The sequence below is a fragment of the Thermobia domestica genome, chromosome 13, assembly GCF_964235325.1.
Source record: "Thermobia domestica chromosome 13, izTheDome1.hap1.1, whole genome shotgun sequence".
Classification (NCBI taxonomy): domain Eukaryota; kingdom Metazoa; phylum Arthropoda; class Insecta; order Zygentoma; family Lepismatidae; genus Thermobia; species Thermobia domestica.
Window position 1 is genome coordinate 139,738,087 of NC_137466.1, and position 13,051 is coordinate 139,751,137.

The window sequence follows — 13,051 nt, forward strand, 5'->3', positions numbered from 1 at the left end:
ATTTTTCTTTCTCGTATTCTTTAGAAGAGCTGCAACGATCTAAAATATTAGTTTACAGTTTTGTGTTATTTTATAGGATTAATGGCAAGTATGTCTAAGTTACCTCAGCAGCCAGTGCCTCTTAGAAATTCAACCTAAGGTTCATGTTACTGTCGAAAAATGTTTGGAGAATGTTTAACTTCTTATTTCCTATTTCGCGGCTCAAACATGTCTAGGATTACTGTAATGTATGATACAGCCAATCAAAGATGCAGCCAATTATTGGCAATACCTATAAAGGTAACCAAGAAAGTTTTGTCTCTTTTTGTGGAGGTTTGTGTTCAATTGGCCCTCACACCGTAAGTTGAATGCGAATGGAGATAAGGCGAGGTCAGTTGTTGGTGTGGGTATATCCAACATTCTACCTGGTTGTGGCAGTTCAGTTACACCGTGAAGTTGCGTAAGGTCACAGTGAACATGGGACCGACCTCCACAGAGCATCATAAAAGTGTGTATGTTGTACGAGTTCAAACTGGGGTCAATCACCGCTGCAGCGCGGCGGAAGATATACCAGGCTTTTGGTGAGGCTGTCGTGAATACGCGTACAGTGCAGCGGTGGTTTAACAAATTTAACGACGGCGACGAAACACTTGAAGACGCAGCACGTACCAGAAGATTAACACATGTACAAAATGAAGATCTGCAGGCAGCAGTTGAAGAGAACAGTGGCCGAACATGTAAAGAACTGGAACTACAATTCAGTGTGAGTGGAGAAACCATTCGGTGCATCTCTATCAACTTGGGAAACACTACAAGTTGGGTCGATGGGTCCCCATAATTTGACCCCAGACCAGAAGGCAACGCGAGCAGACATCTGCGTTTCTTTGCTGTGTCACGTCTGAATAAAGAGTCATTTTTGGACAGGGTATTGACATGTGATGAGAAGTGGGTCCTGTACGAAGCTCCACGGCGCCATCATCATTTGTTAGCATCCCATGAACCGGTTCCAAAATAACCGAAACCAGCCTGCACCAAAAGAAGGTCTTCCTGTGTGTTTGGTGGACTTCTCGCGGTATTGTGCATCGGGAACTGCTACCAGCTAGTCAGAGTATCAATGCAACTGTGTACTGTTAACAGTTGAGTCGTGTTCAAGAAAAACTCAAAAATATGGCGCCAGCACTTTTGAATCTCAAAGGGATCCTCCTGTTATAAGACAACGGTAAACTCTACGTGGCTAGGAAGACCCGGGACACCATTCTAGGCCTTGGATGGGAAACACTATCGCATCCGCCACGCACTGTCCGATTATCACCTGTTCCATTCCTTGGAAGGGGGCCGCGGTGGCTCAGTGGTAGAGCGTTCACCTCTGGTGCTTGGGGTCCCGGGTTCGATCCCAGCCCCCGCCAAGTGAACTTTGTGGTGGACAAACACCGTGTGCGTGGGTTTTCTCGGGGTTCTCCCGTTTCCTCCCACTTTCTTCATTCCACCATTTCATTCATTACTCATCATCACCGTCTCCTTTAGCCTAACCGGCATAACCGTGGGACGTAAAACTCAAATATTTCATTTTTTTTTCAATTCCTTGGACAATCACCTTAGAGGACGCCAGTTCAATACCCTAGTAGAGGTGGAAAATGCACTTGATACCTTCTTCCCACGGCCCACCAAGTTCTATTGCGATGGAATCCATGGCCTTCCAGAACGTTGGCAGAAGGTTGTTGATGCTGATGGGGACTGTTTTTGATGTTCCAGGTACGTCTTAGGTGACATATCGATGTTCGAAGGTGGTGGGTGTAAAAGAACAGAACTTTCTTGGTTACCTTTATAGTAATATACTCTTTATAGCAATTAGTGAGCCAAGATAGTGAACAACAGCCTAATCATCATTATTCTGCTTGTGTGCTTCATCGGGGCACTGAATTTTTCTGTGGTAAGAAATGCAGTCATTTCACGCCATCCTTAGTTTTCTTTCTGGTGCTATTAAAACTAATGTCTAGTACTGTGTGTAATCACCGAGAGTATGACAATAGCGATTAAATTACTATTAGCCCGGTGAGGCTCCCAACAATTTTGGTGTAAATTTGGGACTTCCAGCTTTTTTATTTATATATTCGGTAATGATTAATATACTGGTCATTCCATTCTAAGTGATCAAGAAAAAAGAAAATTACACTCGACCTTTTAAAAAAAATCGAATTTGTTCAGAAATGTTGAGATGATATTGAGGTACTTCAAAACCACCATGATTTATGTTTACAACATTCCATGGCGACGCAAGGCTGCCGCTATTTTGCGTTTTCTCGATTTCAGGCGTTTACTGTGTTTTGAATATCTCAGCATGTGTTTGTCCTACCAAATTGAAAATTGCTGGGCATCTCCAACTTGTGCAGAGCTAAAACTTCGATCTCTTAACATTTTTGCCTAAAACCACTTGAAAGGGATGAAATCAGGGCCTACAAGTACAACATTTTTGGACATTGGAGACATGTTTGGGAAGAAGAAATAACTGACGTAGAGAGGTCTGTTTTTTTTTGTATATATATATATATATATATATATATATATATATATATATATATATATATATATATATATATATAAGTTTATACATAAAAAAGTTTCAGACCTCTAGTTGCTCCCAGGACCTTAAAGAAAATAAAGTTGGAGAATTTTACTAATTCGAAACTTTTCAGTCCGAAATCTCCAATGGGCCCTGATAAAACAATCTGAAACTTTGGGAATATTTAGTAGTTTAGTATGCCATAACACACAGAAAATCTCGTTCCGTGTTTGTGAGCAGAAGGAAAAAAAAAAAATTTAGAAACCGTGCTGTTTGAGTTTCAACGCATTGCTTGTACGTTTGAATATTGATGACAATGAGGTAATACATTTGTGGGTTGATAAAAATTAAGACTATACCGTAAAAGATAATAACAAACTGAAAACCTACGTTTACAACCCTATTTACAGCGTACGTTCTATGACAATTGTGGATATTTCTTCACATGCTTTATTTTCCGCAAACGTTTGTGTATTGGAACTCAAATCTTGTCCTTTGTGGTAGCTTAAAAGAGGTGATAGTTCGATGAGCTTCGTAGCAATGTTCTTTACAGTCGTTTTTCTCACTACCTTTGTCAATGATTTCGACGTATCACTGCGTTTCTTAGACACATGCACTATATATATATATATATATTAAAGCGTGGTAGAAGCCAGCTTGTAACGATATCTTTGTATTTTCAGTATAATTCTAAATATCTTTTATTATACTCCTGGGCAATGTGTAATTTTAAAATATGCACTAACTAGTCAGAAGAAGAAGAAGATACTAAAAAAAAAGGAAATAGAATCAAAATTGATTCTAATATGTTAATTTGATGAGTTTTGTTCTTAGGTTGTAATGACGACGAATAATCAATAAATTATTATTCCAAAACCATCTTAAGGAAGGGATATGCATACAATCTTTTAAAGTGTATTTATTTTAGTGATTATGTGCCCCTGTTCCACTGTCACAGTGGAACAAAATAAAGGTATTGTTCAAAAGCAAATCAACAGAATTGTTTTATGTGATTTCATAGTATTGCTTACATAAAAAGAACGAACTGAGGACCTGTCGTTATATAAAAATTTGGTGGTCCTCTTCTCAGAATCATTTATCGTTATAAGCTTTAACAATTTCACTTCCTCGAGAGCTTTTGATGTAGATGTTTGGTAACATCTTATGGTCAGTCATGAACAGGCATATATTTGTATATTTGTGATAGATTCGAGTTTTAGGGACTGATACGCAGTTTTCGTACAATATTTCCAACTCTAAGCCTGCTTGAAAAACTTTGTGACTTGATACATAAATATATTTTATTCCCAAAATATTTGTGTCACAAAACTTGAATGTGTCTCTAGGTGTTAAAATTTGGTTGTCCGTTGTTAAGCCTTCTGAATATTTCACTCACAGAAACTAACTCTCCGTCAACACCTCTCTTTCAAGGCGAAAGAATAGCAAGCACGTACCACAACACTGACCGAGGAATATAGATCAAATAAAAGGACGACAGTCTCGTGCATGAGTTGACAGTTAAAACAAGAATAAACAGGGTTGAATATCATTGATATAGCAAACACTAACAGCAATGAATTCTTATGGACTTTTTGCCAAGGGTACATATTGACTTTTTTCACCTTCTGCTGATAGCTGCATTCTTCACCGTGCTGCTGTCGATGTGATACGACAGTGAGTCACAACTAGAGGAAAGAAACTAGCTTGAGAGCCTTGACTGGACTAACCATTTTTGGTACTTTATTTTACTTCACAACAACGACGAGTGAATTCGTGAACAAAACACCTCCTAGAGTGTGGCTTCATTTCTTTGATCGCCTTCTGTTCAAAAAACACAAAACGCGCTGTTGCTGTGTGTTATGGATGGTATACTAAACGAGTAAATATTCCCAGAATTTTCAGTTTATATATATATATATATATATATATATATATATATATATATACAGGGTGTCCGAGAAGTCCTTCCCTAATTACAGAAATTGATAACTCAGGCTAGAAATAAGATAGAAATATGAAACTGGTGTTGAATTGTTTACAAGCTATAAAAGTTTTTGTCTGTGTTAGGTTTGTTCTGTTTTACCAAGTCTCAATTTTTTTTTGTTTTAGGTTTGTAGTACGTAAGTAAGAAGCCCAAGAAGCCATGCCAACCAACCAGGAGAAGGCACAGTGTGTCCTGTGGTACCATGAGACACGATCACCAACCACGGTGCAGAGACAGTTCCAGACAACATTTGGGAGGACTCCACCTGATGTCAAGAGCATTAAAGCCTGGTATGAGAAGTTCAAGATCACAGGGTCGGTTGCTGACCTTCCGAGGTCTGGTCGACCAAGAACCTCAGCAGACACGGTGGAGGCTGTGCGGCAGTCTTTTCTGAGAAGTCCTAAGAAATCGGTGCGCAGGGCCTCACGTGAATTACAGATGCCAAAAAGCTCTATCCATGACATTTTACACAAACGTTTATTGTTTCGTGCTTACAAAGTGCAACTCGTTCAGGCCTTGTTGCACGTCGATATGACTTTGCGGTCGAAATGCTATCACGTATTGAGGACGATAATGGTTATCTCAGACGAATTGCCTTTTCCGACGAAGCGACATTCTTTGTCAGTGGAGTAGTGAATCGCCATAATGTACGCATTTGGGGTTCAGAACCCCCCAGGGAGGTCAGGGAGTTCACCAGAGGCAGTCCAAAGGTGAATGTTTGGTGCGCGTTATTGCACGATCGAATTATCGGGCTACCAAGGGTGCTCATGTGGAAGTGTACTGATGTGACCAAAACTTTTATAGTTTGTAAACAATTCAACACCAGTTTTATATTTCTATCTTATTTCTAGCCTGAGTTATCAATTTCTGTAATCAGGGAAGGACTTCTCGGACACCCTGTATATCCAGGCCCATTGGTGATACTGTACGGTGAAACGTGCCGAATTGGCATAATTCCCCATCTTCATGATTTTTTTTTTTTTTTTTCAGGCCTTTGGGAACAGCTACAGGTCTGCAAATTTTTGTGTGTAAACTTACCACCCCGGACTACATACACACACAAATTCAGACCTCTACGTCAGTGGATTTCCCTTCATAGAAATGTCTTCATTTTCCACAAATGTTGCAGCTGTAGGTCCTGATTTACTCCTTTCAAGTGGTTTTAGGCAAAAATGTTCACTATAGGCGCGGTCAATAAATTTAATCCGTTTCCTCTTCGGAAGTCCGATATTGAATAATTATTAAAGAAATAGATGTAAAATATTAGATTTAACAATTGGAAGAGGTCAAAGTTTTAGCTCTGCATAAGTTGGAGACGCCCAGCAATTTTCATTTCGGTAGGACTAACTCATGTGGAAATATTGAGTAATTCGTAAATGCCTCAAATCGAAAAACTGTAAAATGGTGGCAGCCGCTGCGCCGCTACAGGATGTTTATAAAAAGCCAATGATTGTGGCTTTAAAGTACTCTGATATAGGATAAATATTCTTGAAAAAAATAATTTTTGGGGGGGTGGTCGAGAGGCACATGCTGGATCACTTAGAATGGATTGACTTATATGTTAATACAAAAATATAATTCGTGATTTTTGTTTGTTGTCCATTTTACATTATAAATTTTATTCTTCTTTTCAGATCATTACACGTGAAAACGGAATTCATGATTCTTTTAAAGTTTTAGACAAGAAAACTGAACATGTAGAAGCAGCTTACGTAACATCATTGTGAAGTTCTGTTTGTGTTAGTGATCAGTTCTTATGTTCCCTCCAATGAAATAAATGTAAGGAAAAATAATATTAGATACTGTTAAGTGTTAGAAAATTTATTTTCACACTCAGGTTATGTAGTAAATCTAGTTATAACTAGATGAATGTCCTGTGTAGAACTGTGTATATGCAAAGTCATGTTTTATTATCGTTACAGTTGAAAGAATCATTTTAACATGTGTTTGTATTTGTGTGTGTTATAAATGTGGTGAGTGAAATGTGTGTGTGTGTGTATGTATCAGCTTCCAGTAGTACCTACTTAATTATGTTAGTAGTATTTTTTAAACAAAGAAGTTTATTAAAGTATTCGGTAATTCTTAGTATCATTATTATCATATCAAAATCAAAACAAAGACGGAAAAAAGGTACTTACTTGATGGTTATGAACGAAAACATACTTAGGAAACGAAGTATAGATCCTTAGCTTCCGAGAATTGAACGTCTTGTCATCAGTGTAGAGAGATCTGAAGAAAGAAAGAAAATAAAAAGTACTAGGAGAAGAAGTTAATGTTGTTTGTTGCTAAGAACTGACAATATCTCGTTGTTATTAATGGAGTACCATTTATTTCTATTTTTATTTTCGTATTCCCAAATAGGATTCTTTATTGTAACCACGTAGTATCAGATCAAAGTATGGTTGTGATGTAGGAGATAATGCATGTGTTCAGTGGATTTATTTTATATGTGCCATTTTAAAAAAAAGTGGAATGTTTTGTATAAAATATTTATCGATGCCAAACTTACTCTTTCTTTATAGTGCGCTAATAAGAACGCATTTATAATATCTGCCAATTTATTATGGATGATAGACCTTGCAGTAAATAATAGTTTTGTCCAAATCTTGTATTTGCTCTTTGTTAATTATGTGAAGAAAGCTTGAAGCTTTTATGTTACTTTGTAGATTAATTTATTGTTGTTTTACCAATACTGTGCGTTTCCATAATTAAGTTCCTTCTAAAATTTTCATCCACCAGGATCGTTGTGATTGTTTGAGAAATTTGTTTAGTATATACATACATATATATATATATATATTGATTATTTAATATCTGTTCTAATTGGTTACTGTTCATACTTTTTTTTTGTTGTTTGTATTGTTTGTGCTTGTTTTCTGCAATATTTACGTACGCATATAAACTTAGTGTTTGTTACACGCGTTTTTTTAATACAGTATCTTTTTCTACGAGTTATATTTGTTGATTTTTGGAAATTTCCTGTGCAGCATTTTAGTGTGAGTTGTATAGAAATTTATTATAGTGTGTATAATAGTGTACTTTTGGTGGGCATGATCCCGATTTTGATCAAGAGTTGGATCAAAGGATAGAGAACTCAGAAAGCCAGAAATAATGATGAGGGAATCCGATGCATTAATTATGCATTATCTACCTGAACCTTCGCCATCTGGAGGACTAGAACTTTTGCCGTGGTGTAGCACCAAAGAAGGTATCTAATAGAGAAGTTTTGTGGTTGGTTTCCGTAGATGAATAAAAGTCCAGTGATTTGTTTTATTATCACTTAAGACCTGAAATCCACATTTGATTCAGTTTCTTATGAGGAAAGGAGTATTGTGCTCAGGTTCAACATTACAGATTCTATCGTTCATAGTCTATCAATGTTTAAATTATTACTTTAGTCGTGTGATGGAGAATTCCAAGCTTACTTATGAGTAGGGGCACGAGTTTTTGGCACTAAGAATTTGAAAAATTTCGCCTTTCGTTTTTCATATTTTGCGTTTTGTTGCATTTTCCAAATAAAGTTTTGCATTTTGTAGCTCTTATGGAAAAGATATTTCCTGACATTTTTGCATTTGTTCCGTTTATTCATAGATCACTACAAAAATAAACCTACCTAAAAATCAGTAACTAAACTTACTATGAGAAGGAAAGTTTTGCTGTCTTTGAAAACACAGACACAAGTTACATTTAAGCATTAAACATAAGCATGCTACATATTTCTACATTTTCCTCCTCCATTGTTATATGTTTGTCACTAATTACCAGTCCATACTTGAAAGAAAAAATCTCAGAATTGGCATTGTTTGTTGGGAACTACACACATGTAAGTGCATTTTCAACAAACTTCAAACAACCATCACTTCGGAACTCCCAATCCAGCTGCGATGGTGATAGCTAACTCACAACAGGTTCTTTATAGCCGTGTCTGAATTACCCAAAATGAACCGTTCATGCCACGTTCTACCGTTGCGTCTGTGGAAAGCTAGCGTTTTTAAATTATTAAAAACGTATCACAATATTGCGAACGGTGATTATGTTCAATGAGGAAAAGTGGAAAGGCTATTATTACTCACCGCAAAAAATACGTAGCAGAATTTTCTTCTACATGGAATAGGTAGCGCTTTCGGAAGATGCTACTTCCTCCGAACGATGAGATAAATAACTGAGCACGTTCGTACCTCGTACCGAAACAGTTATTTGGTCTAGCAACGCATCTTAGAGATTATAACCATCAAATCGTGGTATCATGTTTAATTGAAAAAGCAAAAACAGCAACGGAACTAAAATTTAAGGAATCATATTATATTCACAAAGAAAGGCCTTCAATTAACCTGGATAAAGGAGAAATAAATATTATTTGGAGTAACCTTTTTACTACATACTTTCACCATTTGGAAAGCAAGAACAGAAAACAGTGAACAGCAGTGTACAATGTCAGTGAATTTCTATTCCCGTGTGTTTTAATGTTTGACAGAAGTTTTTTTTTTTTTTTTTTTTAAATACATATCCTAACCTTTTAACCGTTTTTAACCACCCTTCATGTTTTTTTTTTTTATTTTTATCCTTTTTGAAGTCTACCACAGGCTGATGGAGGAAGTAGCATCTTCCGAAAGCGCTACTTGTTGCATGTAGAAGAAAATTCTGCTACATATTTTTTGCGGTGAGTAATAGCCTTTTCGCTTTTTCTCATTTAATAAAAACGGTTTTTTTAAAAAATTTCGTCTTATTTCGCGTATTAGAAATTTCGTACAACTGCCAATTTCGTGTTTTATCGTGCAATGGAAACCAATAAAAATATACGTAGAATATCATAAAACGTCAAGAAACTGAAAATTATTTAATTTTGAAGCATTTCGTTTTATCGCGCATTGCGAAAAACTCGTGTCTCCACTTATGAAGGAATACTTCCGTATATCGTCGCTGCGCCTCAAAGAACCGCTATGTGACATTTTTGTCGAAAACTAGTTTTGTCATGCAAATAAACCAGAAAGCTGTCAGGCAGCGTCCCTTATAATGTGATAAGTTAATATTCAATTGTTTCGCCACAACAATGAAAAATTATAGATTGAAATTAAAGGCTTCTGGTTCTCATCACGTACGCATTGATTAATGTATACAAATCCTCTATGTGCTTAAAAAAACCGCAAAAGGTGCTACGTAAACACGAAAATAGTAATATAATACTGTTGAAGCAAGTTACACCAATGTCCAGTTCATAGTATTCGCAGAGCCAATTTTATCATATTTTTCAAGTGTTTCCGTGTACTTGGCAAAATATTAAGAGTTCGGAATGTTTTTTGCTTCTCCTGAAAAGTTGTGGTTTTAACACATAGCGGTTCTTCGAGGCGCAGCGATGATATATTAAGTGTTAAAAAGTCAGAATAGACTTAATGAGTTGGAAGTTGAAAAGGGACAGTATTTGATTTTTAAACTGTCTTCATAATTTAATTCTACCGATTGTGAATTATGTGTGTGGTTAATTAAAAAAAAAAATGTTAGTTTAACTTTATCATAGGTTATGTGGATGTTATCTTTGATAATAGGTTTATTTGGTGGATTCTCATAACCACTCAGATGAGCTACATAGACTAAAAGATTATGTTGAATGCATGCTACAAAGTTTGTATATAAAACTGATCGAATAGAAAGTATCATCGTTCCTTATTATACAATGAATAGTACTAATATGTATGTGAATTAACCCTCTTAAACGAGCGATATTTAAGTAAATGTGCATTTAAAATTTGAGTATTACAAACATGTAGATTTAGTCGATGTTAAATGAAACTCTACTTTGAAATTTACACCAACACATTTTTCACAATTTTCAAAATAATGGAGAAAAAATGAAGGAAATGTAGACATCTTTTTTATATAATTACTGTTTATGGCTGCGTAATTTGACTTTCTATTAGTTATGACGTCATGCAACGTGCAACGACGATAAACAATGCTCCAAGATACCGACTACTTTTTCAATTCATAGTGCTTTGTTAGTACTAGACCACTACAAAATCCAAATTTAGATACTTCTGTTTGTTTGATTGGCTTGGGAAGGATAAGAAAACGATAAACCAAGCTAACTTAATATAACTTAATAGCCGACAGTAACTTAATAGTATTATCCTACAATACCCTGTAATTCTTTATAACAGTTGTTTTTCAGTATATTCTTTTGGCTTTCGTTCGAAAACTTATCTGGTACTTACGTGTTTTTTTAAAATATATATACATAGCTGCAACGATAGTACTAGTATTATTTATTACACATTAAAATCAGAATTGCACAATGTAATAGTTATATTGTATATAATCAGCAATTTGGAGACTAAAAGGTATGTGATAATTGAAGTGGTTTAAACAGCTTCAAGAATGATTTTTTCTCCCCCGAAACATATTCATCTGGATTTAAAATAAAAGCACAAAACCTTCTCAATTGCTACATATTATTTAGTTCCTAATAGTTGTATAGTAATATTTGGTGTGTATGTAACAGCAAATATAATCACTAATCATTCAAAAGGGCTTCCAGTAATTTGTGCATTAATTACAAAAAATATAATACAGTAATGCTTTTATTGTTGAAAATTTGTACGTGATTATGTATATCTGCTGTTGAAAGATACGTGACAAGAGATTATATCAGTTTTCATTCCACAAAATCAGTATTTTTATGAATATTATCTGTTTTATGTGTATTTCGGTTTATGGTTACTTTTAGTTTATCAGCTATTACAAGTCATTAGTTGTAGTTGAAGTTACTATTTTGTAATAAAACTACGAAATGTTTCGTTTCTTTGTTTTTCAGACTTATCAATTGTTAATATTTCTGTAAATAAATGTAATATTTTTCTATATTTTGTTGTTGGATTTACCTTTAACCTTTGTGGATCAAAAGATCCAATATATTCCAATCAAAAACTTTCTTGTACGCCTTATATCTGGAGAACTATATATAGTGTAGCCAAACACAAATTATCACTTAACTCAGAATGATGTGCATATTCCGTAGAAAATACGAAGGCTCGATTTAGTGGCCGTTCAAAAATGTTGTGGTCCCTGATCCAAAAATGCATCAAAAGATCCAATATATTTCAATCAAAAATATTTCAATCAAAAATTTTCTTGTACGCCTTATGTCTGGAGAACTACATACAGTGTAGCCAAACCCAAACTATCACTTAACTCAGAATGATGTGCTTATTCCATAGAAAATACGAAAACTCGATTTAGGGGCCGTTCAAACATTTTGTGACCCCTCATTCAAAAACTAATTATTGCCCAAGTTTGCAATATTTTGATAGTAAGACTATTCATTTCTTTGGATTGATTGTTTTAACAAAAGAGACACTGACCAAAGCTTAAAACCCACTTTATTTTAAATTATAATTTGTAACTGTTTCGGATATCTAGCATATCCTTCTTCAGACACTATCGAAATTAATGAAAATACAGACACATATATAAATGTTGTTATAAGGAAGTGGAAAGAAGCGGATTGGATAAAGAAGGTAGGAAGAGATAAACTGATGAACTAGACAGGGGGCTTACCAGTTAATGAATTATGGCAAGGAAGTTTGAATGGCATAAAGAAAAAGAAAATTAAATTAAAAAAAAATAAAAAATTCCCTTATAAGAACCATAAATAAATAAATAAATAAATAAAAATAAAAAAGTACAACAGTGACTATATATATATATATATATATATATATATATATATATATATATATATATATATATATATATATATATATATATATATATATATATATATGTCTGTTAAAAAAAATTAAACTTTGTTATAACAACATTTATATATATTTTCTGTCTGTATTTTCATTAATTTCGATAGTGTCTGAAGAAGGATATGCTAGATATCCGAAACAGTTACAAATTATAATTTAAAATAAAGTGGGTTTTAAGCTTTGGTCAGTGTCTCTTTTGTAAAAAAGTATTTTGATACTTTTTTTTTTATGATTCCTAAACTTCTTGTTTTACATCATACTTATGCGCTGTAGGCTAAAGAAGACGAATGGATAGTGAAAATGAATAATTATAAAATAGTTCGTGGAATGAGAATGTATGAGGAAACGGGAAAACCGACAAAATTCACAGACACAATGTTGTCCACTACAAATTCTAATGGTCTAAGATCGAACCAGAGGTGAGCACTCTACCACTGAGTCACTGTGCCCTTTTGCTAGAATGTGTATAGCCAAACGTTGCAGAGGGTTTCGTTGCTAGAGAACATGTATGGCAAGTTTCTGAGATTGATTCGAAACTATTTAACTTTGTAGGTTTTTTTAATAATTTTATTCTCCATTGCGTGCATGGGTTTCCTCCCAAGTACTTCCACAGTTTCTTTTGTGCTCATTTCTGATATTGATTGTATATGAAATGTGAGCATAAAGTTTAACATTGGATCCAAATCGCAATTGGATCGACTGGCAATCGAACGCAGGTCTTCCCCATCGGAGTCAAGAATAATAAACATGTAGCCATAAGAGACTAGTATTTCTAGTTGT

The 13,051-nt window shown here is 34.9% G+C and overlaps 1 protein-coding gene across 2 annotated transcripts in view; it reads left to right on the top strand.

Annotated features, from left to right (window-relative positions):
• Positions 1-11,380, top strand: part of LOC145668580 (putative sodium-dependent multivitamin transporter) — a 113,286-nt gene extending 101,906 nt beyond the window's left edge. For both annotated transcript variants that reach the window (XM_081736587.1, XM_081736586.1), the window contains exon 12: positions 6,158-11,380. In XM_081736587.1, the coding sequence (XP_081592713.1) occupies positions 6,158-6,250 (93 nt within the window). In that variant the 3' untranslated portion in view covers positions 6,251-11,380. The remainder of the gene's footprint in view (positions 1-6,157) is intronic.
• Positions 11,381-13,051: the final 1,671 nt, after the last annotated feature.